The sequence below is a fragment of the Argiope bruennichi genome, chromosome 7 (genome assembly GCF_947563725.1).
Source record: "Argiope bruennichi chromosome 7, qqArgBrue1.1, whole genome shotgun sequence".
In the NCBI taxonomy this organism is placed as follows: domain Eukaryota; kingdom Metazoa; phylum Arthropoda; class Arachnida; order Araneae; family Araneidae; genus Argiope; species Argiope bruennichi.
In genome coordinates this window covers 112,083,525-112,110,836 of record NC_079157.1, presented here as the reverse complement: position 1 = coordinate 112,110,836, position 27,312 = coordinate 112,083,525, and the positions used below count along the sequence as shown (strand labels likewise).

Genomic DNA, 27,312 nt, shown 5'->3' with positions numbered 1-27,312 from the left:
GTGGCTATTTAACAGTGGAGGAACTTTTTAGCTTTGCAAATGGTTCGTTAACTTTATTAATTAAGTTAGCAGCTTTAAAGAAAAAAAAGTTTTGAAAGGAAGATTCGTAGTGAGTACTTCATAAAAGTAAATAATCTGTTTTATGCAGTTTTAAGTGGAGAGTTCTATATTTATAGAGTTATAATTAATTCTTTTTAAAATGTATGACAGTTATTGTTAAATATTTTTCGATAAGTATGATTTGGAATTACTATGATTTTGGAATGACGATGAATATAGTCTTTCATGTTATAGACTTAATATCTGAAAGACAGAGCTTCGCTCCGCAGTTGTTGTTTTATTAAAATTGTGTTTTTTCGGTGAAAATATTTAGATACGAATCACATACTGATTGCATATGAATATTTTTAAATCTTACCTACATATGAACTAGTCACTAAATTAAATATTCCTGAATGTAATTAGTTTATATGTTATTCAAAACAATCTGCTATATTAAAGTATTCATTTTACAGTTAATCTGTCCTTACGTACATTTGTGAACTTAACTCATGGTGAAATCGGGTCCACATGACAGTTTCAGCATGACAGAAGATAGAAAAGGGTTCTAATTAAAAAAAAAAGTTTGTGTGTGTGTAAAATCGCGTTTTTACAGGAAAGGCATCTATATAGATAAAGTAAAAAAGCAAAATCTTATCTAAATATAAAATTGATTCAAATCGTTTATATATATAAAGCTTATTTTGGTTGAAGCAAAATGCAGGTTCAAAGACACTGAAGAGACAATTTACATTTTAAAATTAATTTTAATATCCATCCCGGGGAGGCAATTTATTTACAAGCAGGTGAGGACAAGGCACGTCCACCACAGTGCGACACAAAAGCAGAAGTAAGGAAAGGAACGAAACAAATGATCACTAGTCTTATATAACATGGGATTTCGGCCACGTGGTGATTGAATACACGTGTTGACTTTTGACAAGGGCAACGGAGGGATCATTTTCACTTGATATGTAGAATTGATTGCGCATTAATTTTTACACAGCTTCATACGTGGAATGGGGATCAGGAAACACGAGATCATTTTAGAATGACCCCGACATGGGCCGAAATAGGCAAAAATTTAGAAAATTAATTTGGATTAAATTAGATATTAAAATATCATTACATATATATACAAGGACTGATTTAATGTTTTAAGATATAATCAGTTTCAGAACCAAAATATCAATGAGGTTATGGACCGAATAAAAGGGAAATCTGGAAAGATCTTTCTTTATCTGGAAAAATCATACAGAAAGGTGCACTATAATCCAAATTAATACAGAATTTGGAACATTAATAGAATCTAGAACATTCGTAAAACTTCATTATTTTTTATATTTTGGTCTTCAACATAATTGATAATTTATTATAATTATTATGGACTATTACATTTTTTTCTCAAATTTAATAATGTGTCCTCACTTATGTGAGTTCAAATTTAATTTAAATGTCAATTATATTTTAATTAACATGCGAAAATATTAAATTAAGAAGCAAAAATACATCATGAGGAATATACTGCTGTATAGAATTCTATGATTCGAATATATGTTGAAAAACGTAATATATATATTTCTAACATCATACAAAAAGTTATGAAAAGCGTATGATAAACCAAAATATCCGATTTTTCTTCATTATTTATGTCGGAAACCTTTTCCTTGTAGTAAAAACGGATGATTAAAAACCATATTATGGATTATTCAAACTAATTATTTTCAAGTTTAATATTGGATGGCGCCATTTGTATAAATTGAAACTTTAATTTCTGTCTGTCAATTATTTGATTATTGATATGTAAAAATACTAAAATATTGTATTGCCATTAGGGATATACAAATGTATGAAATTTTTCGATCTTGATTGCGCCATAAAGTGAATGAAAAACTGACTACTGAATTCAATTTTATGAACATCAAACAAATCAAATTAAATAAAAGTATGCAATCAATCCAAAGATTCCATTTACTATTTTCTAGTACTGTGTCAAAACCTTTTCCTTATTTCAAAGAATTTGGTTTAAATTTGATAATCCAACTAATAAAATTAACGAATTATTTAGAGCCAGAAATTTCAGCGAACGCCAAGTAGCCACAAGCACGTTTTAGACACGATTAAGTCACAATAAATAATTAACTAAGCAGGGGAAAAAATGAGCTAGCAAACTTTAAGAAAGACCCGGATGAATTCTTAATGTGGTGTCAGCAGCACATTTAAATTATTTCATTAGAGTACCGACGCATTAAGTCATCGCAGACTCGTCATTTATGATTAAGAGAACTTGAGGGAGAAATTGAATTTATTTCTTTCCGTAATGCTTTTTACTTGTTAAAGGCGAGATTTCACTCAGGAAAAGTTTGACAGTAACTCTTAAAAAGCACAGCAACGTATGCTATTATGGCAATCGGGTTTCGGTCAGCATTTTCTACCGAAATGCAACACCAATTAAGAAAAGAAGTTCCGCTCGTAAATTTATTGACTCGTTACGGAAAAATTATATTTTTCAATCTTAGTGCAATTGCTTGGGGGATGAGCATATAATTTGAGTATAATGATTTATGCGTAGCTCGCGTGCTAAAATGAGAAAAGTAAGCAAATTTTTACATTTTTTTTCTACGTAATATTCTATCCTAATGTGTTGTGATAATTTCTAAAGCAACATATTTCTCAGTTTGATACAGAAGCGATGTATGACTAGATAAGCTTAAATTGTTCTGTACAGGCAGTTTGTACAAAAATTTTTTTAAATCCTTCCAAATTACATAAAAATATTTTATTTGCTAAATAGAAATTAAAGTTTCTCAATTTACATTTCAAAAAAGTTGATACTGGTAAATCATTGAATTATTATAAGTACTTTTATTTTATTTCTAGAACTATTTCTCGTTCAAAATTATCTATCGAGACTATTTTTCAAAATTATCTCTAAAACTACAGAAAATTAATTTTTTTAAATATATATTTAGCTCTCTCCGTTATTTTTCATTTTACCCCATAACTGGAAATGTGAATTTCCTCAATAACAATGGAGTCAAAATGACACCATTGTTATTTTTCTTTTTTGTCTTTTGTAAACAGCATTGAAATTTATTTTGGAAACAATATATTTTGAAAATCATGTAGTTGCCAAAAGTATTAAAAATATTAATATAAAAAATGTTAAATATTATAATAATAAATGTTGAAAATATGTTATAAGAAAACCTTAAAGAATCTTTTAATGAGTATTTATTTCGTTTAGATATTACGGAATGATACTAACATTAATAATTGTTAGAATGTAACAATCAAAAATGAAGAATACAATATTTTAAAATAGTATTTTAAGAAAATTTCTATATTCTTTTTTCATTATTCAAATTCAACGCCATTTCAGAGACATAGAATCAATGACTCGATTATGAGCACGTGCTTATACTTATACTTAGACTTTGGCAACATACTGCTGAAAGAGCAACTTGAAGGTACTGAGGAAATGATTGTATCCAAGGACAAAATATCACTTGATAATCAGAGCTAATGAAGAATGCGGAGTCATTTTGGTTCTCATGTCCAGTTATGAGTTAAATTTCTCTATATTGTATTATGTACGCAGTTCTAGTAATACAATAAAATAGGGGAGAACAGTTCTTTACTTTCTCATATGTTTAGCATAGAGAAAGCATAGTAATCGTTAAAAAATTCGGAATATTGGGATTTCGACGATTATTGCATTTTAGACCACCCTGAGTTCGAAAAACACATTTTTAGAAAATGTCCGTCTATCCGTGACAAAACTAATTCAAAAACTCTATGAACTAGACGGCTGAATTTTGGTATACGATCTTTACTCCATAATAAATAATAATCCCTTTAAAATAATTCGAGGCATTATTATTCACTTAATATGTGGGCTTGTTTATAATATGAAAACTAAATACATACAATTGTTTTAGGTTCAGATACCATGCAAAATAAATCTATATCTTTTTACTATTCTGTAGGTATTTTTAACAATTAAAATTTTAAATATATATATAAATAAAATATCAATGATGCACCCTCTTGAATGGTGCTTAAGAGAAGACATTAGAGTACAACGGGTTTATGTTGAATATGATTTCTTGTCATTTTCACTCATTGTAAACGGTATAACGAACCTCATGGAAGAATAAAAGTATTTAATCTTCGATATGCTGCTTAGATGTCTAAACTAAGCCCTAGTCAAGTTGCCTTCAAAGTGTTACGTCGTGCATTAAGCTTAAAGGTAGATGCAAGTGCCCAGAACTTTTTTCTTTAATTAATTAAAATATTTGTTTATTTTCGTAGATCGCCTCTTGTTTCTTTAAAGAAAGTGTCAATATTACTCAATAAAAAGAACTGTGTGAGATGTTGATAATATTAATTAACATCAGGCATTATATTATAAAGTTGTATGAGAATGCTGTTAAAATTTCCGAGGAAAAATTCTTTTGACAACAGGATTCTAACTATATATTGATTAATGCGAACAAGAAAGTAGTTAATTTCATTCAGTTGCTTCAGATACAGGAATTAAGCATTTTAATCCCTATATCATCGTGTGAATATGTCATAAAGACATCGAATGATCTCTTCTCAATCTAATAAGCTAAAATTAAATCCATGATCGTATGTATAATTCGATGCAAAAAAAGTATACAGTATTTTCAAATACCAAGTTTCCGATAGATAGATTCTTAATTGAATGAATAGACAGTGAATTCCTGAAAGAGAAAATAGCATCTTATTAGATTATGAAAGAGATAAAACATTTAAAGGATTAAAGAATAGAAAAATAGGAGAATAAACTCATTTTTTAATTATGAACGAAAATTAGGTAATGCTAAATAAGGAATCCATTAAACATTTTGTAAGCGCTGCATTAAGACAATTCTTTTTCTTTGTTTTCAAATTGTTTAATCGTAAATTTAAATTATCTGATACATTTATTACTTTATAAACTCGGATTTGCTTATTACCATATTCTTTTAACATTATTACCAGTTTTTTTTTCAGTTGTCATTATTAAATTTTGTGAAATTTAAATTGTGCTGACATTTTTTAAAATTCATGATATATTTAATCAGTTTTAATTTAAATTCCTTACTTATTGCTCTTTATTCTGCTTAAAATTTAAATTGTACTGATATTTTTGAAATCCATAATATATTTAGTTACTTTATTCAAATCACTTATTGTATTACTTTTTATTCTTCTAATATATATAACTGTACTTTATTAATAACACAAAATTGTAAAGTGGAAATTTGAAGTACGATTGCACGCAGCATTTTATTTATTTTGTTGTTACACATATAGTTGTAATCCCTTTTTTCTGTACAAAACGTTTGTACAAAATGTACATATTTTATCATACAAATACTTAAGAGCATCTTAAATGTGATGTGTAGTTGCATTAGATGATCTGCATAACTATATTTTTTCGTGAAACCGTGACAATGAACGAATTTACCCCTTATTAATTAGTCAGATTGTAAAACTAAATTTCTAAAGGAATTTATTAATTTAATTTTATTTGTGTTAAAGGTAACAGGATTAAATCGTTTAATTGTTTGAACAAAAACTTTATAAATATTCCTTAACATTTCCCAGTGAAGTTTCGAATGCAAGAAGTACCATGGTTTTGAATTTTGTCTTCTTTTTTTTCTCCTTCCAAATATTGAAGATCGGAGTATATATACTTCTTTCTGACAATTGAAATCGTCTCATTTGTATATCTTTTTTAAAAAAGCAGTTTTCAGTTATTTCGCGTTTTTGAAACTGTATTTTGAATTGAATAACTGGGAATAAAAATGTCGCTTTTTATCAACATTGATTCAATACTTATTTTTTAAAACAAATTTAATTATCGATAATTAATAATTAACAATTAAATTTATTATAAAAATAGCACTAAATTCTTTCATTAAAACTTTATCTTATTATCATGTGAGAACATGATGTTGTTTTGGTTAGGAGGTTTTGAAGCTAGAAATAGCGTAGGCAATGAATAAAGCATAAATGGCAATTTTCATCATCATCTTTTAATCGCATATATTTTTAACTGCTTTTACCAGTATTGCATTATTATTATTATGTATGCTTCTTTGAAAGCAGATCCGTTTTTAAAAGGTTGACCTGCTTTTACCAGTATTGCTTTATTATTACGCATGCATCTTTGACAGCTGATGCGTTTTTAAAAGGTTGATGTACAATTATGACATCATAGCTGTTAAAAATGAAAGTTTACACAAATTATATATATATAATATAGGGAGGGGGATAGAGACCAATAGAGAAGTCTCGTGATTATTTCAAACCGGTTTAAACTGGTTAATGACTTAAATGAATTAAGATAAATAATGACTTAAAAATAATATTGTTCTCACATGGCAACTTGAAATTTGCGATCGTAGATTTCATTAATTTTTTTTTATTTGTTTGTTGTTTCTTTCGATGTCAATATGTTCTATGTGATTTGCATAAAAGTAAAAAATAATTTTCTTCATTCAAAATTTATCAGTGATAAATTACAATTTCATTTAATATGCATTTTGAAACGAATTTATTTTTCAAATATGTTGCATGTTATTAAATATATCTTGCCTCACGCTCATAAATAATATAACAAAATGACCCTTTTTAATATTTGATGTTTCATTCAGAATTCATTCGCTTCTTATATTTTTATGATTATTTTCAAAATGGCATTCATTGGTCAGGCATTTATTGAAGAAAAAAATAACAGCACATTTTTAATCTTATTATTAAAGATTATTTTCAGTAAAGCATCTTTCTAATAAAAAAGTAGTAATAGGTTCAAATTGCAATAATTTTTTGAATTTTTTTAAATGTTTTTGTTATATAATTTAGCTTGAACAACAATAAGAAAATCGTACATTATTCTGCAGATTTATGTGAACCAAAATTATTTTTGTCATTTGAAGTTCATATTAATTTTCAATTTTTTTCTTCTGGTCTGTGACATGATTAAATGACAATGCTGGAGAAAGACTGAGGATAAGAAGACATTAAAAAACCCTTTTTATGTATTTATTGTAACAAATAATGTTTATGTTAATTCTCCAAATATTATTCCTGAAATATGCAGTGTCTGCATGTGTTGAAACCTTTTTCTCTAGAAAACAAATGTTTATTTTCATACTTCGATTGACATTAATTTCAAAATTACTTAAGGTTTTGACTAAGGTACTCATATACATTGTTCAGTTTGTTTTTCATATTAATATTTAATATTTAACCTTATAATTTTTTTGTTTTTCTTTACAGGATCTGATTTAATAACTTGGATGATGAAAAATCTTGACGTAGAAGATCAAAGTAAGGTACCTTTTTGATGATAGCGTACATGTTTGTAAATATAATATGACATTTCTGCTTTTTATTTCATCACCATCTGATCTCTTAATAAATTTTTTCAGAAAAAACAGTTATTTTTTAAAAATAATTTTAATTGTCATATTATTGCATCATTGATTTACATTTTATTATACCAATTAATAAATTTGACAGTGAAAAGTCTTGACATAGTAGGTCAATATAAGGCACCTGTTTGATAACATAACATGTTTGTAAATACTATGACATTTCTGCGTTTCATTTCATCAACAACTGGTATCTTGGTAAATATTTTCAAAAAGGGAAGTTTTTGAAAAGTACTGTTGGTTAGCATATTAATGTATCATTGACATATATTTTATTACTTAGCTCCCATTATCGCATAAAAATTCTTTCTTGTCAATTTACACAAAGCGGTTATTTATTTTTTAGTGTATAGTTTTAAAAAATAAAAATACTTTTTGAAAATCTACTCGTCAACAGATTAGGTCCAAAATTTGTTTTAGATATACAAATGAGTTTCAAAGATCCGCATTCTGAAACTCATGATTGAAGGTTGTAGCTTTTTTGATCCATCGCATTCACATATGTGTTGATAGGCAGAACGAAAGATATTCAATTCATTGATGAATCTGGACAAGTTGGATGATTCTGGTAATGAAATTATATGCAAAATTTTATTCTTCCATATTTTTACGAAATTTCCGGGTTCGTTTGGATAGTGGAAGTGATATGGTGTGGAGAACTCTCAATCAGCAGGCGCCAGTAGAAAAAAAACAACGACGTTTATTTACACGAAGAAGGACAGCACAAAGACGACGAGTACACAGACGACAACTATGTACAGCCGAGACGAACACAGTAGACGACAGTAGCATACTTCAGTAGACAGCAGCACACGAACCGGATAGACAGAATCCAGCAGGAGAGGGGTTCTTGGGAGCTTCGCTCTACCGTCTCTCCAACGGCTGAACTTCTCGCTTTAACTGCCGACTCGCTACTTCTTACACGACTTCACTTACACCACCTCTCCTTCCTCGCAGCTTCAGAGTGCCCGTTTTTTATAGTTGCGGAGGGCGGGTCTAGAATCTTCCAGATCCATCAGGACGTCTCTGGGTGTATCTCGGTTCCTACTGGATGGATCGTGAAACTTCTCGAACTTTCCAGTATGATCCATTTTGTCACCAAAGTCGCCAAATTCGTCGCCAAATGGTCGCAAAGTTAGTCGCCAAGCTCTGAGTTCATTGACGCTCAGCAAGCACAGGACAGATCGTACATCCTGTCTTTCTTACGATGACACTAGTCGTACTGGGAAGCAAAATTACAGGTTTGTAACAATATTGTCACGGTTTCTAAATGATCTTGTTTACAACCACGTAAACAGACCGGCAGACTTAATTACTTATGTCGACTAAAAACGAATGGAAATCTTTTTTTAGTTTTGAGACTGCATTCCGAATTTCATCCTCATAGCTTGTTAAATTTTGGAGATATAAAATTCGAGACAAACGTATAAACAAACATAACTCAAAAAATTGTTTTCTTGTATACAGGTTCATCTAAAAGACGGAGTTTCAACTAAATATCGATATCGAATATTTTGAAGATAACAATGTAATCTCGTTCCATATTTTCATATAAAGTCAATAGTCTATCACATTATCCCAGAATCTGAACGATAGTTTCCAAATGCCGACATGCAACGTCTGTGGGAAAAACCTAATTTCAAAATCATCATAAGTATCAAATTTCAATCCTACGAACTACTCCATAAACATTTTTTTTTTCTTAATAATGTAGAAAAATCTAAAACTATCAAGGATTTTCATGTGTGGCTATTTTAATCTTATCGTTTATATTTAACAACATATAAATGTATAAAAAATAAAATGAAAGCAACAAATATTTAAAAAAAAATAAAGCAAAAAGCGATAATTTAAATTGCAGATTATTGTAACATCCTCATTCCGTCAACATTAAAAACCTTACCATATAACTACAAGATCAATGAAGAAAAATCGATATTAAAATACCTTCTCTAATATAACCGGATATCTTAGCTTTTCTTAGCGTAAACAAGTCGAAAATATTTGGATTTCAAGCTTGTGTCGCAACCTTTTTGACATTCGAGCTGTGCTATTCTTCGGTGGTGAAAACACCATGTTGACTTGTTTTCTTAGACTCGGAATCCGAGCACAGATTTCATTACCAAGAAATCTCACCGGTAAATATTTATTTCCAAAATCTGAATTCCATCCGAAGTAAACTGACAATCGACACCCGTCTATTTGGAAGGTTCGAATATAAACAGTCGAAGTTGAAGCTGTCTGTGTTTATTCGCACGTCTGGAATGTATTTTTCTCATCAAACTGGTGTGCAATATAAGATCATTTTAAAACCCCTTTAAAAATTTCTCTAAATATTTAAGATATGACTTATATGACTTTTCATTGATAAATGAATAAAATTTCAAAATATCTTACTTTGCTTATTATTAGTTGAAATAATGGGTACCTTTCTTTGATTCTTAAAATTACGGGAGTGTTTACCTGTTGACTTCCACGTATTCCATCATACAAACTTCTTTTGAGGATCATTTTGATCGCCAGATTTGCTAACTTTTCAGACTATTAAATTAATAATATGGAATGCGTTTTTTTTATCAAGTGAGAACATGATGTTGTTTTGGTTCGGGGTTTTGAAGCCTCAAAATGCGTAGGCGGAAAATAAAGAACATGGGTCGTAAAAAGTAGCTTCTGAGTGTAGACCCCTGAGCACCCGAAGGCAGAAGTCTGAATTTAGCTCATATGAAGATGACACTCACACACTCGCTTGCACATCCCCTTTTTATCTTGAGGCTCTTTCACACACCTCACGTATAGAACACAGGTTAAAGAACAACCAGGACTCGAACTCGGGATGCCCAGATCACAAAGAAAATGCGCTACTCCTAGGCCAGGATGCCGGATCATATTTTATTATTGAAGCGTATTATTATACATATTTTGAAATGGGAGAAAGTTTAAAAAACGGCACATGTAAATAAACTGCTGAACTTAAAACGAACCGTACATTCTAAATGAGAGAAAAAATAATATTAATAATAAATTGATACTAATATTATGTGATTAATGTTATTAAATCTTAATTATTGAAAACATATTTTGGCACAGCTTGGCCAATATTGATCCTTGCGCCATAAAAACAAACATATTATTGCAACTGTTATTTCCACCTGTTTGGTTATATCTTCTCGCCTTCTCATTTCACTTCTCATCAAAACTTGTGGGCATACATTGGAGATAATTCGAATGTATAAGAATATAATAAAATAATCAGCTTTTCACCGACATGTTTGATTGCCGACTATCATAGGAGAATATAAACAGCATCTCTTTTCGAGCTTTCACGGTAACAGATGCAAAAAAAGTATCTTCAGTGCAGGGAGAACTTTATAGCCCATTAGTGTTCATTATGAATTAGTTCAGAGAGAGATGGCATAAAAGAAAATTCACGTTTTACCAGTTACCTTCTAAAATATCACACCTAACTGTAACTTGTATTTTTATTGCTAGAAATTTGTATTTATTGGTAAAAAGTCGGCACTGTTTAAATGGAAAAGGATTTTTACTATCCAGAAATGAAGCAAGATCAATAGAAATGTACTTTGAATACATATTATCGTCTATCAATACTAAAACGTTAAGGTCTTCATTGAATTTGTCATTTTATTCACTAGATATTTATCTTTTTGATTTCCTTCTTTGGGGTCATATAAAAGTTTTCATCAACAAGAAATCGTAACACCTTATCAGCTTCAAATATACCATAATGTTATTTTCCAAGCTTAATGAAAGATAGACAACTTTTTCAACAGGCTGCGCCATGGTTTACTTCTGTAGTTTCTCATTATAAAAACCTTATTAATTCAATCCCTTCACTTCCTTTTCCACTTTAAAAAAATAATTTGTAGTACTATCTGCAATGCTCCGGGAATTATTTCCGTTTAGAGTTGTAGATTAATTAAAATTCATCTGTTTAAAATTTAATTTAGCTTAATTAACGGAGATAATTTGGAACAAAATTTCAGCTTTAATATAAAAACGGAAATTATATAAAAGTCAGTTAATAAAACAGTCTGTTAGTGAGGCTTTAAAATACTCATAAACGATAGAATAACGTCTGTACATAAGATAAATTTCATATTTAAATTATTATCAGTAAAATGTTTGTTCGCAGTTTATTAACATGAAAGAGAAAAGAAAACATAATGTCGGAAGAACCGTGAAATATTTTTATACATCAAATTAAATAATAGGAAAAGAGGAATGATGTTTAGACTTCACTAATAGCATTAAAAAAAGTTCCATTTTTTTATTTTTGAAGTGTTTAAATCCAATGTATGTCTTGTTGAAATTTAACATTGAGAAATAAACATAGCTCTCCAAGAATACTGGGTATTTGTTTCATTTAATTCTTTTATTTCCCCTCAATAGTTTATGCAGGTGTTTTTACATTTCCATTTGTAACTAAACATTTGATTCATACGTTTTCAGGGAATTATTTTCACTATTCCTATTAATTTGTCCAGTTATAAATTAGCAATATAAGAAAAATCTCAAATAATGAAAAATTTAATTAGTTCACTAGGGTTATACAACGTCGTGAAGTCTCAAATAGCACGATTTTATTTTCTCGTAGACGAAATATTGAGGAGACATAGCAATCCTCAAAATATTTCTACTCAAGATTTTGTGAATTTAAACGTTTTAGACCTCCTTGAGTTCGAAAAACATATCTTTTGACAATGCGTCTGCACATCTGTCTGTCTACGACAAAGGTAATTCAAAAATACTTCAAGCAAGGCAGATGAAATTTGGTATAGGGTCTTTAGACCAATTTTGTATATTTCTATCAAATTTTAGGCAAGATCAGTTCATAGGAAGTTTGTCTGTCCAACTGTCCGAATATAAATAAACATAATTTCAAAACAAAGAAAGCCAGATTGAGGAGATTGGGCATAAATTTAAGATCTAAAGTATAATCAAATTTGAAATCAAATCCATCAAGAAGTTGGCATTCTGTCGGTCTGTATTTTCACAAGCATGTAAACGCGATTGCTCAAAAGCATAATGACTTAAATACAGGGTGTTCATTAATTATTGTCGGGGTTTCCGTACCTCATAACTTTCGAATAAAAATTATTACGCAAAAACCGATTACGTATTCGTAAATTACAACTCAAAGAATTTTATTAATGATATAAAAGTGTAAAGCTTGCACAATTTGCACTTTGTAGGCATTCAGCTGAAGGCGATTATGTATTCGTAAATTCGCTGAACAAATTTTGACTCGAATTGAGGATGATGAAAATTACCTTCGGAAATGGTTCTTCAGTGACGAATCCACTTTTCATGTGTCAGAAAAAGTGATTAAACATAACTGTAGAATATGGGGCTCGGAGAACCCGCACGATTATTAAAAGTCAAAATTTGTTCAGCGAATTTACAAATACATAATCTCCTTCAGATGAATGCCTACAAAATGCAAATTGTGCAAGCTTTACACTTTTATATCATTAATAAAATTCTTTGAGTTGTAATTTACGAATACGTAATCGGTTTTTGCGTAATAATTTTTATTCGAAAGTTATGAGGTACGGAAACCCCGACAATAATTAATGAACACCCTATATATAAAATTTAGCATACGATTTTGTGACTGCAATCGTAGCTCTGTGTCAGATGTCGGTTCCAGTTAGTCTGAAAAAACGTGTTTAGAATTCAAATTCGGTTCTCGGATTCTATTAGCCGCATTTTAGTGATTAATCGCCAAAAGAATCGCGAAGGATAACACAATAGAATCAGTAAAAATACAGAATTCTCGCCAAAGAAGAATGCTCCGGCATCAGGCTAAAATGTAGTAAAAGAAATAATCTGCTTCTCTTACTTTTTGAAAGAGGTCCCGCCGGTTAATGAATTACTTGAAAGGTTGTTATGCATATCGTTGGCAGCTTAAAACACCAAACAATTCCTTTGAACTTTCTGAGATAAATACTAACTCCGTAATCATACTTTTCTATTGTTTAAGAAATGATGTATTAAGCATAAAATATATTGCACAATAACATGTCATTAATACTAGATTACCCTATTTATTATTTCTTTTCTCTGATTCTGTTTTCTTTGGGAAACACTACTTGGTCGAATTAAATCATTTACGCGAATCTCAGTGATTTTTTTGATTGAACCTTATGCAGGATTAACCCAACTGCATATTGGTTTAACTTGAAATATGATGACAAAATAAGAAAAAAAAAATATTAAGAATCGGTGTCTGAAACGCACGTGTACTGGATCATAATTTACTTAATAGAAAGTTTTTTTTTCAACGCTCCAATAAAACATTTAATGCATTATAATGAAATATAATACGTATAAATGCAATATAAATTAAGTAATATTTGAAGCAAAAAGAGGGATAAAAATTTTGATATTTTAAATGATATAATAGTGGTAACAAAGAATAAATATAAAATTTATCTCTACTTCGTTTCCTTTTATAATATGTATAGTTAAAGATTACTCAACAAATAAGTTAACAAAACTAAAGAAGGCCAGAAATAAATTAGTAAAGGTTAAGCAACACATAGGACTAGTTATTTTACCAACGGATAAAATAACAGAATTATGTGTATAAATGGTTAAGGTTGTTTGAATTACTATAAAAAAAAGTAGTTTATATTAAAAATATTTTTAGAAGTTGTTAAATTTAGAGGGAGATATAGGGACATGCCAACAAATAAAACTTTCTGGAAAAATCCCTTCGTCCTGTGGGTGCAGAATTCAATAACGGATAAGGAAGCTTTATTTTACACTCATGACTAGAAGTAGCAAAATACAGCCGAAATTATTGTTAATTAGTAAATTACAGCAAATTTAGACACAGCCAAATTTTAAAATAAACAGCAGCACACATGCAGCAAACCGATGTTAAGCAACCGTAACAGCACAAAATACTCAGAGAATTTCCTGGAATTCGACATTTGAAAGAGAGATTTTGCTCAACTATCATTTGAGGTCATCTCAACTACTCGATTACTGGATATATTCCGCACGTCTCCGTGTTTTATATCTTCTGTAATATGGAACCGAATATTGTAGAATGGAATTCCATTCTTAATTGTGATATCATCAAAATTCGCAAGTATTCTATTACAGGGCATCGAATGTTCTAATATGGAATTCCAATCCTAATGGAGATATCGCTAAAATCCTTGAATTTTTCTTGATAAGGCATGGAATATTCTAGCAGGAGATGAAATCCTATTTGAGATATAGTCAAGATTCTCGAATATTCTGAGTCCTTCATTTGTGTCTCTAATATCATCAAGTCAAATGCTCGCCAGGTTTATCGTCACGGCCAAGGGAAGCAGACACGCTATCCATTCAAAATAAGTTACAGTTTTCTTTAAAACTCTCTTCCTTATTAGAAGAATACCTGCATATAAATATATATATAATTACTATAGTTAAAATCATTTTCATAGTTGAAGATTTTCTGTAAGGTTGCAATTGATTGAAATCTTATGGAAGATGCACATAATTATCGTAAAAAATATCTCTACTCAAATTGGATAGCTCTCTTTCTGCAGATTGCCTTAGGAAATACCAACAAAATCAAGTATGGACATTCATTTTTTTTTATTACATTTAATTCATTTTTGAGTTCCATATATAATCTCAGAGTAGCTTAGACTATGTATTTAATATTTTGTTACCTGTTCTATACAATGAATTTAATTAACAAATTTAATTTCGCAAACTGCAAGTCTTTGCGTCATATAGCCCTTATATTGTAGTAATTAATTTTGATTTTAAGAATTTTTCTATAATATTTTGCGAATACAACTGTATTCTGTATGTGTATTTTGGACTTGTGTGATGTCTCATATTCTTAAAATTTTCTTTTAATCTTCTATTAACTGAATTTTTCTTAATTCTGCTGATGTCTTCTGATGGCCTTTTTTTAATTCACATTTTTGTTCATAAATAGTTTTGTAGGTTTGATTTTGTAAACAGGTACAGTGAGAATCGAAAGAAAGTAAACACCCATGATTGATTTAGAAAATGTGTTATTTCAAATATATTATTGACTTATAATATAAAGTAGGTATATACAATTATTAACTTATTTAAGCAGAATCGAACAACTTGTAAGAAATTCAATTAAAATAAAATACATAAAGAAATGAATCAACTTGAACCTAAGATCATTCAATTTTATGCTTAAACAAGTAATATATAAAACAAATTTTTAAAGTAAATTCCTACTTATTTTCTTATATTATTTATATATATCTTATATTATTTATGATCGGGTGTCGCGTCAGTCATCTCAGAGCTTGGCGATATGATGACGGATTTGGCGACCAAACAGAAATTACTGGACAAATTTAATTAATGAATTAATATTTGAAAAAACTGTATTAACATCAAGTGTCATCCACTACAAGTTTTAAAAAAATGTATTCGAACTTGAGTTAATGAATAAAAAGTATTTTATGAACGATTGAAAATTTAAACAAGATATATAAATATATATAGGGAGAGGGTGAACTAATAGTAGGAATTGAAAAATGAACACTTGTCACTCTTTCTCCTTCAAAATTTAATTTTATTTGTCTTATAGTCTGCATCGATTTATGTAAATTTCTAGTAGAATCTGAGCGATTTTACGATTGAGGAAACAAACGGCATTAGAAACGAAAAAAATGGATAATAAATTTGAAGAAAGTAAAGGAAAGACAAAATGTTAATAATGCAGCTTTCATTGTTTTTGTCGGTATCGGTGTTCTTTGTTTACTTTTTTTTACGCATGAAGATTTGATGCTTCTCTATTTTAATTGATTTTTTAAAAATTTTGATTTAATTAAATGTTTAGAAATTGCATCCTACGTGAATAAGTTAATAATTGTCTATATCTACTTTATATTATAAGATAACTAGCCGCCTTTGGCGACCAGCCGGTTCGCCAATCTTAATGCACGTTAAAATTTTAATAATTAAATCTTTTATAGAACTCACATTTTAATTGCTTTTTCATTAAAATATTTCAAAACTTCAAATTTTAATAGTCATATAATTCACTCATAATATTATAAAGGCCTTCAGCCATAAAGTAATATGTATCTCTCTCATTTTCTGTTAGCTCCCGTAGAATTTATGCTTTAAATTAAAGTGGAAAGGATGAATCTGCAATTAATATAATAATATTTTTTACTGAAACAAAGCATTTTTTTATAATATTGTTACTGAAAACAGAGTCGCTGAATATTTAAACCTTATGGGCACTAAAGAATATTTTTCTTAATTTATATAATATCTCAAGAAGTTTTCAACAAAATTTTCTCAGATTCATCATGCACAGATCGATTCATTAACAGTGTTTAGTTTTAAATACATCAAACACTAAAAAAATAAACAAAATCGTTTGAAATAATTTGTCGAAAACATATTAAGCCTTCAAAACCAAGTCCGTATGCGTTGTCAACAATCAGAACACAATGCGCATGTGTGAATTCTTAAACCCAATTATGGTCACGCAAATGCGTGACTTTTCTACGCCAGTTGGGGTAACGCTATGGAGATTAGAAGTTTTTAATTTCTTTTATTCTGTTTTATTTTAATTCTAAAGTACTTCAGAATGAATCTGAAAGATCGACTCATTAACAATGTTTAACTTTAAATGCATCAAACTTTAAGAAAATAAACAGAATCCTTTGAAATAATCTGTTAAGCCTATCCCCTTTTATTCCCCTTTCTTAAGCCCATCCCCTTTAGCTTGGGAAAAAAACAAGCCTAACTTATTTGGCGGTGGGGAAATGAAAAGAATTTTTTGGAGGGAAAGTTAGTTTTTAATTAATAATTAAAGAACCCAACTCTGATTTTTAAAAAAAAAATTCAAAAACCTTCCTAGGGATATACCTAATACTTTCCCAAATTTTCACGGCGATTGGATGTATGGTTTTTGAATCTATCGAGTACAGACAAACAGACACACATTCATTTTTACATATATAGATAATATATTTGAAATAAAACAATTTTTATATCAATCATGGGTGTTTACTTTCTTTCAACTCTCACTGCAGTTTCTAAAAAGCAGTTTTGTTAACAAGTAGGTTTTATCATTTAACTGACTCAAAGTAGTACTTCGTGAAGAATGTAATTTGTGTCGTTTCTGAAACGCAAATCTTCATCAGTGCCGACTTGTTTTGTAAGTAAGCAAATTTTATAATTGAATCGGATCTCAATTCTAACATAATTTAACCTGGTTCAATAATAAAATTCACTTGTTTACGAAACTCAACTTTTATTTTTACATCTTGCTGGCATATATACAAGAACTCTAAAAAAAAGCCCAAGTTTAAACAAGATACAAACGAAGAACTTCTATCAGATCACATTAGCAGAAACTTATTAGGAGGCGAAAAGGAAAGTTAAAGCGAGTGCAGCTCTTCAGTTGTTTAACTGCATCTCATTAAGCATTGGTTGAATCCTAAATAAATGTTTCAGTCCTTCAATCTACAAACAATACGTCTCTGTTTATTTACAAATTATTCATGACAGAAACGCACAGACTATTATTTTGTATGTACAGATAATGATTAATTAAATTGTTTAATTAATGACTTGAATACCATCATACAAATTGAATGGCTAAAGTAATTAGTCTAAAATTACTGAAACACGGCATCATTAATTTATTCCTGTGTTTAATATTCAAGTGCATCTACAAAAATCTAAACCACGCAATTACGGTAATGAGTAGTAGATGGGCGTCATTATAATAGATTTATCAAGAGATTTACAATTCTGGGAAGTGTAGTCTTTCGCATTGAATATTTATTTATTGTTCACAAATGCTACTATTTGATTTCGATATTTCTATAAGGTGCAATTCTTTTCTACAATATTATTTTCTTACGTAGATTCATGTTAAGATGCAACGCTTGAAAATCTGTAGGAGAAATACTCCAAAAATTTTTCGTATACCCCTTATTAAAAACATCATTGTCTATAGGCCGTAGAGCTAAAAATTTAATTTCGGAATCCAACACATGAGAGTTTTGTGCTTCTTAGTTTAGAGGTGTACAAAAAAGTATGCATTTTGGACTCCTTTTTATCAAATAATGAAATCAAAATTCCACACGCAGCTTTAGTACAAAGATCCCATATCAAATTTAACTTATCTATGTAGTCGCAACTTTTGACTTACAGCGAAATGATGTAAATAATTATATTTTAAGTTATTTAGTCCAATGAAAAATTGTGGAATATTCATTTTTATTAAGACTCTTTAGTTATATTTAATTTTTTCTAATTTTAAAACCTTGAGCATCACTATTTTAGATAATTTTAATGGAAGATTCAGAGAAAATCCATCTATAATTTGATATTTTACTTGAGCGGCCGTTGATTGGCTAAAATAATGAAATTCAAAACTCCCCTATTCGCTCAGATTTAGGTGTAGAAAAATGGAACTATTTTTTGTTTAAAATTTTAAAATATTTTAAATATGAAAAAAGTAGGACCAGGCGATTGTGTGAAAATTCAATCTTCTTTTTTAAAGAAACAAATTCATTTATTAATTCAAATGACATAAAATATAGTTGCTAAATATTTAAAGTACTTATTTGATCGTTAATATATGTTCAGCGGCGTATTTTGGCACTTCGCGGTCCTAGGCAAAACGCATTATAAAGATATAGATTTTATATAGATATAGATTTTCATATAGATTTTCCGCCGATGCAATCATATATACAATCCGAACGTTCGAATCTTGCCAAATGAAGATGAACAAATTCAATCTTATAATAATTGAAATATTTTATAACCTATTCTTGCACTTTAATTGCAACTCGCTTGTCAAAGCATCTTTTCATTGGGTTCCTTTTCTCAAATGTGGCTAAGCAATTAAGAAATAACTGTGTGTTTAAAAAAAAGATTTTCTTATCAGTGAATTTAATCAAAAGTTGAATATAGATCTTGAATGATGGTATTAAGACTGTAGGTAGAATTTCAAGCATTTAATTTATTTGAACTGTTATTTTTACTTCGCACTTACATCTACAATATATAATATAATTATTCAAACTCGGGGAATGAAACATTTTCAAACAGTATTTTTTTCATTGTTTTCTTATGTAGGGACATGTCAACTCTGGCTCGAAAAACAGGCCCCCACAAGTAGAGGCCTGTTTTTCGAGCCAGAGTTAACATGTCTCTACATGATCCCGGGCGAGCCCCCACACTTATTACGTATTATTTAAAAACCAAATGGTTTAAAAAGAATTTATGACCCTCGGATAAAAAATTCATTTCAAATTTCTATCAAATTCTGAACGAAATCCATTCATACGAAGTCTTTCTGGCTGGTTGTTACAATACAATTGAATACGATAACTACAAAACGTAAAAAGATGAATTTTGCAGGAAATCCATTCAGAAGAAATCTGTCTGTCCGACTGTCTGAATAAAAGTGAATACGATATCCACAAGACTGAAGGAGTACGTACACACTTGAAACTTTGAAAATAGTTCAAAATATCGAATATTTTTTATTGCTTCAAAATGTTCTCTGATTCTTTAGCTTTCAAACGATACCAAGATACTTTCACTAAAAACTCTAGTTTCGGTGCTTTTTAAACTCATTTTATGAGGATTGACATTTTTCCACTACGTTGCTTCATTCAAACAATCATAACTCAACAAGGAATTAACCGAATACAATTATTTATATATCAAAATAATCTGTATGAAACAGTGGATATTTTTTTGCCTCAATAAAAGTTATATTTATAGAAATACATTTTTAATAGCTATATAAAATTTAAAATTGCAGAAAAAATCTCGCTTTTTCTATTCATTGTTGATGAAAAAATTGTTATAAAAAAAACTATATATTTTTAAACTTGATTGAGGCAGACAACATAAAAACTAATATTAGGCGTAATTTCCAACTAGAATTGTGTGTCTGTACGAACTAGAATTTAAGATAATCATGTTTCAAAAAAATGCTAATTAGCTCATTAAATATTATTTAATTAATGAATAATAAGCGTAATATGGTTTTTTTTTCTCATTGAAATGAGTTTAAACATATATTAATGTCCTACTGTGAAAAAACTGGATTTTTAAAGTTAAAATTAAAAAAAAAATCTTCTAGTGTGTACGTACACCTTAAAGAGCTAAATAAATAAAATTTAGTACATAGGTTTAAATCTGTATCTTGGATGTATCATTTGGCACATATATTAAGCATCTATAATGGATATCAAATTTGGTTTCAAATCCATAAAGATGTTGACCGTCTGTACTTTTGCATGCATGTAAACACAATAGCTCATAAATGCAATGATTTTAAGGCATGAAATTTGGCATGTGATCTTTTGATTACAGTTGTTGTTCTATTTAAGTTTTGGTTATAATTCAAGAAGAAAAAAAAAAGGCATCGAAAATGCGCATTCTATTTTTTAATACATATATGAGTGATTAATCATCCAAAGATCACATGTTAGATTCAGTAAAAACGCCCGATTTACGCTTGATCGATCTTTTGTAATTATTGTTTACCTGTGATATATCATTAATGCACAATTACCAGTTTTCTATACTTTACTACAAAGTACACATGTTTCAAGTATGAAAATAAAAATCTGAGCACTCGTAGAATTGTCGGTCTTTTGCACAAGATCCATAAATTTATGCGGAGGTGGAAGAATAGCACTTTTATTATAGAGCGTGCAAGAAAGTTTCGGAACGATCCCTTCTGCCGGTTTATTTTCATATAATACCATAAAAACATATTTTTGTTTCCAGGAAAATCTTTTTGTTGCACACAAACTTCTGAAGTTGTCTTTCTTGGTTTATTCTGGTTTGAATTATTCATAGAAAAACCTTATTTTTTTTCCCGAAGAAAGTTCCCTATACATATCAGCATTGATTTGTCCCCCAAAAGTAACAAAAACCACAGTTCTAATTTCTTCCCAAGTCTCCTTCTTTGGCTGTCGCAAGTCTGGACAGCAGCGCGACGGTCTGAATAGCCATTTTGTTGTTCCGTGTCAAAATTCCCGATATTCGACCCGAGCTTTAATTTATATGTTAATAACATCGGAGATGATGAAGGAAAGTGAAAGCGTGGCATCCAACCAGGTTTTTGAGAACTTAATGAGTGGATTAATCTCACGCCTCATACATTGTTTGAAAGTTTCTTGCTACAAGGCTTGGGTTTTTTTCTCCTTTCGCTTTCTTCAGAATTGCGGCAACCAATTTTTTTTTATGAAAGATTATTTCATGAAAGCGATATTGAATAAAATGAGTATGATAAACTTCGTAATTAATGAAAGTGGTACTCAAACGAGCGCAAGAGGTTTAATAAAAATAATTTATCTATTTACAAATAATTCACAAGTAATGCAATGAAACTAATAAACATAAATATATACCTTACTTAAAAATTTTTTTTCTCATTTTTCATTAAATTTTATATTAATGTGTGGCACTACAATCAGTTCCATAAAACATGATTTTAACCCTTCGTTAATAATGAAAAGATTTTTTTTTTGAATTGAAGATTTTTTTTTTATTTTAAAATTTAGAATAAATTTTGAAATGGAGAGTAGAATTTTTAGAATAAAATTTAGAATGAAGATTTTTTTAAATAAATATTTTTCAAAATTTTTTGATTTTTTTTTTTTGCGTTTTTTTCCTGTTGTTCTCTTGTTGTTTCTTCCGTGCCAAAACATACTTTGTTTTGATATTTAAAAAATGCATGGAAGGTTTTTTACTACCCAACGAAACTATAACCCAGTCTATTACCCAATGAAAATACCGATACAGATATATTCAACTGATTAAAAATAGCAACTAATAAACAACATCGATTAAAAAATAGATAGAAGAATATAAATTATAATTTAATTCTCAAAAACAGAATCGATAATTAAACATGTTGTATAATCAAATAAATCAATCGAACGATCTTGATGGATAACTTCGAGTACATCATAGTATATAAATGTGAAGGAAACCTGCAATGAATTTTGGCAAACCTTTATATAGAAGGCCTACTCTAAACAGGACCTATTAAGTAATATCTAAACCATTAGAAATGATCGTGTATTTTGATTTTGAAAAATGTATTAAATGAAGAAAATGACCGTGATATTTTTTGTTTGAATCTGTTCATAGAATAGAAGAAAAAAAATGTTGCAAAATATAATATTAAACAATCTTTTGTTCCTATCAATCATATTTACTAAAATATATTAAACCCAGTAGTACCTTAAATAAAAAAAAATTCCATCTTCAACGACAGAAACTGGTCGAGTTATGATTAATTTTGATATCATTATTTTAAAGGGAGGTAGCCATTGATTGGTTTAGAATATTGAAATTCGAAGGTTCATACCTTGGTCTGCATTGATTGCAAAAGAATGAAACTTTTTTTGTTTAAAATATTGTATATAAATGGGATAGCACATATGTGTATCACTTGATATTTATTATACATTGTACAATTTACCTAGTTTATTTTAAAAGTTATAGTTATATTGCCTAATTGAAAAAGAGACAGTCGAATCTCCATGGCCGAATGGTCATGGCACTGGTCTCATAATCAAGAGACCGTAATTTCGAATCCCGCTAGAGGCAATGCGATTCCCAGTCTGTGTAAATATTTATTCCCTTGATGTTATATTTCTCTTTATTTCATGTTCCAGAAGATTCTGGACATTTCTTTAGTCTAACAGACAAATGTTCTGGACTTTTCTTACTGTCTCCAGAAACGTATTCTGGAACTTTCCCTGCTTGTATAAAAGCAGATCTGCCAGTCACTGTATTCAGAGTTGAGTTAATAAATTAGTTTAGCTCTGCTTCTTGTGTGTGTCATCGAGTTCCACACTAGACTACCTACGTGACATTCTTTGGTGGAGGCGCCGGGTTCGATTCCAGTCAGCGTAGAAACGGATTTACGAAGAAGCGATCACCTTAAAGGCCTTGAACCAGAATTTGGACTTTATAATCCACCATCTAGAAAGATAAGAGAAATACCTGTGGAACCGGAGATTAAACCGGTCATCCTGACATCAGCACAGCAACAATACAGGAATCCCTCTGTATTTAAAGAGAGAGAATGAAGGATAATTTAAAACTTGCTTTTCGTTTCATAATAAAGATGACCAAAGATCAGAAAATCCTGTGGAAGATATAAAAAATCGGAGCTTTTTCATTTATATCCAAGTATTTTTTATCAAGATAAAAGTGTTCAAAAATCGTCCAGGCGTTTTCAATGGTTATTTTATCTCATCTACAAAAATAAAGTGTATTCAATATGACCAAATATTTTTAAATGGGCTATTATTCCTAGAAGAGTGGATACAACCACTTTTGAGAAACAGCATATTCGTAACAATTTAACATAATTTCACGTCAAAATATATTTGAAGAAGAGAAAATTAAAGGACGGAAATTCAATCAAAAACTTAAAAATTCAAAATCGCAGAGCATGACCGCCAGTCAAATAAAAAGTTGTCTTTGAAGAAACATAGATATGACTTTATATGTCGTAAGAAGATTCGATAATGACTATCATTTAGTTGAAAATGTACTCAAGCAAATCCACCTGTAGCCGGTATGACGTCCCGAAGGGCATCTTTCCCACGATTTGTTACGCTTCGCTGCAAGTGAAAATTGCGAATCATTTCACTCCGGCTTCGCATTAAACATCTTCATCAGTAATTTGCGACAAATGGACATTTTGAACTTTAACACGGCACGAACATGTTCGGTTTGGAGACATGCCAAAATTTTGTGGGAAAAAAATGAGTGTGGGAGTTACTAGAATTGGCTAAGAGATAAACAATATTATATAGCATTTTCTATGTGCGCAGCTAGTTTTGAAGGTTTTATTGCTTTTTTTTATAAATATGAAGCACTTATAATGATTCGAGAAATCATTCGATAATTCATTTTAAAAGCATTTTTTTTTCTTATTCATTTCTAAACACTCATATTTGTAAGGATATAATTTTGAAATGGATTCCTTCACTCATTTTCTGATGTACAATCGTCAACAGGAAAAAAAATGGGACACTTCTGTGACTTTTTTATTTATTGTCGCATTTCACAAAATTGGTGTCGATGGAAAGGGATTAAAGGGACATGTTTGTTGAAATAGACAAACTGATTAGCCAAGTTCATTAACATAATTAATCAGTTTAATTAATTAATCTTGGACAGTAGTTAATTAACACAGTTAATTAATTAAAATAGTTAATTAATTAAAATAGTTAATTAACTACTATCTCGAAATTTTTCTATGACGAGAATCGAGTTTTTTTAATGATTTGATTCAGCAGGTTTTCTTATGTATGTGTATCAAATTTTCGTTCCAAAACTCATAGCAGTTCTTACACTGGTAAAGAGGAAAAATTAGTTAAACATTCATACAGTTAATCTGACCTGCAATCAAGTTTTATATCTTCTGAGTGAAAAAAGAAACCATTCATCTTTTTAAAAAAGGAAACAAAATTCATATTCAATTAAAATCCTCTGGTCTGAAAATAAGTTTATTATTTAGCTATGTGAAATATTATAATTGCCGTTGAAGCTTGCGCTTCATGATGAGTAGATCTATAAATACAAATACATTTATTATATGGTCCCCTAAAAAGTAGGCATTGCAAATGAACTGCGGGAATTTTACAATTTTTGTCTATATTTCAAAAACTATTTGAGATATGTGCACAATTTTATGTATTCAGACATTTTAATCTGTAAGCTAAAGTTTTTACTATGGGACTATTCCCTGTTTTTCCACCTTCATGTTTAAAAATTCATTAAAAAATATTAAATTTGTGTTATTCATGCATTTATATCGTGATTTAATGAAAAATGATAATTTTCTTTTAGTGAGCTAAAAAAGGTTTTGAAAAATATATAATAAATTCCAAGATATCGTCGAAAGTACATAAACTTTATTTAACATTGGAAGCGTTATTTTTCAAAACCCAATGACTTTCGAAATTATCATCAGAATTTCATAAAATTTTATATAGAAATTAATTGCAAGCTGACAAATCGATTCAGCTAAAAATCTGGATTTCCTTAATGGAAAAATTCCGAGATAGTAGTTAATTAATCATATTCATTAATTCAGTTAATCAGCTCGTCGGTTGGAATAAACCTGTCCCCTGAGCTATTTTTATTGACATCAATTTTGTGAAGATGTAACAATAAAAAAAGTTGAAGAGATGTCCCTTTTTTTAATTGATAACTGTACCAGAGTTACAAAATTCTATGAAATTGTTTTTCCACCATGAAAATACAGAATTTAAATATTTTCAAAAGTTCTTTGTCAGTTTATCAATTCCTTTTACTAAATTTTGATTCAATACTGGTGGCGTCATCTAGTGGTGAACTTGAGAAAAATTTGACTTTAAGATTCCGCAATATTTATAATAATGAATCATAAATTTAAGCTTAAAATTTTTAAAAAATGATTCAAATGAAAATATCTGGAACTTCACAACTTACTAATAATAGTGATTTTTTTTGATAAATTTCATTGTTTGCTTCTCATTTATTTACACAGATAAAAAAATTCTATAAAATTTCTTTTAAATGGACATAGTTACGTAATTAGGAAACACCTTCAAAATGCGATTTTAAAGTGATATTGTTTTGGCAGATGCATTTAATGACGCCGAACAGTTCAGTTTCTGTACATTTTATAAGCGTTTTGGGAATCAGTTGGTTTGCCAGGAATATCAGTCGGGCTTATTTTAATTTTTATAGAAATTTTATGCATTACATTGTGATCGGTATAAAGACAGGCCACTTTAACGGCTTTGTACCTCCTCGATTAAGTGTGTAAATGAACCTTTTTAAAGAAGTCGAGTCCCATGACATCATAGTCTCATTAAAAATTCAAATTTCTGAGTAATCTGTTTCAAACTGCACGTCGTCTTTAGCAATAATACAATTTTACTCTCCAATTTCTCTTCTAATCTGTGCAGATAATTTGCAGAATCTTTCTTCTTTCGTGGCTTGTAAGGGAAGAAAATCATGTGATTAAATATTTGATGAAATAAAAAAATGGCCTCCATTTCATTGCAAAAATGGAATCCATCGTTAAGAACAGTACAACAAAAATATTTTAAATTTTTCATCTGCCGAAATTCAGAAACAAATTTCACGACTCCGAAATTGGTATTAATAAAAGGACTAGTTTTAAAATAATGTAGAAATCAACTTTTTACAATGATATTTTCGAGAGATAACTAGGGAAAAAAAATTTCTGTTTTTTGGTTAATGAAAATCTTTTTTTTAATTTGTTGCTAAGTGCACATTATAGCTGCTAAATTTCGTACAGGTATACTCTTCAAAGTATTATACTGTAGGTCAGACGAGCGCCAGCATACAGATATGTGTACATATTTTTCTTCATAATTCAATTAATACCAACAGAAAATTAATACTTCGGGTTTTTTTTCTGATTTAATTTATCGAAATCATTTGATATTATTCGCTAATGGATAATTCATTTATGAATTTGTGTATTTGACAAAGTCATGGGTAGCAAGCATACTTTATATTTTGTTTTAGAAAAATGATTAATCCGATGATTTTATTTTCTATGATTTAAATGTTTCAGCTTCTAGATGTGATATTTTATAAACCTTTTTTTCCTTCCATAGCCGAAGCTCTTCACCTGGGCCATCTGATGGCGGCGCACGGCTACTTCTTCCCGATCGATGACCACGTTCTAACGGTCAAAGCGGATGGAACTTTCTACAGGTTTCAGGTATGGGCGAGTTTTTATTCTGGATCTGAGCACTGC

The 27,312-nt window shown here is 29.5% G+C and overlaps 1 protein-coding gene across 2 annotated transcripts in view; it reads left to right on the top strand.

Moving 5' to 3' along the window:
* LOC129976562 (regulator of G-protein signaling 7-like) overlaps window positions 1-27,312 on the top strand; it is a 339,884-nt gene that overhangs the window by 168,241 nt on the left and 144,331 nt on the right. For both annotated transcript variants that reach the window (XM_056090192.1, XM_056090191.1), the window contains exons 3-4: window positions 7,336-7,386; window positions 27,170-27,276. In XM_056090192.1, coding sequence (XP_055946167.1) covers window positions 7,336-7,386; window positions 27,170-27,276 — 158 coding nt within the window. The remainder of the gene's footprint in view (window positions 1-7,335; window positions 7,387-27,169; window positions 27,277-27,312) is intronic.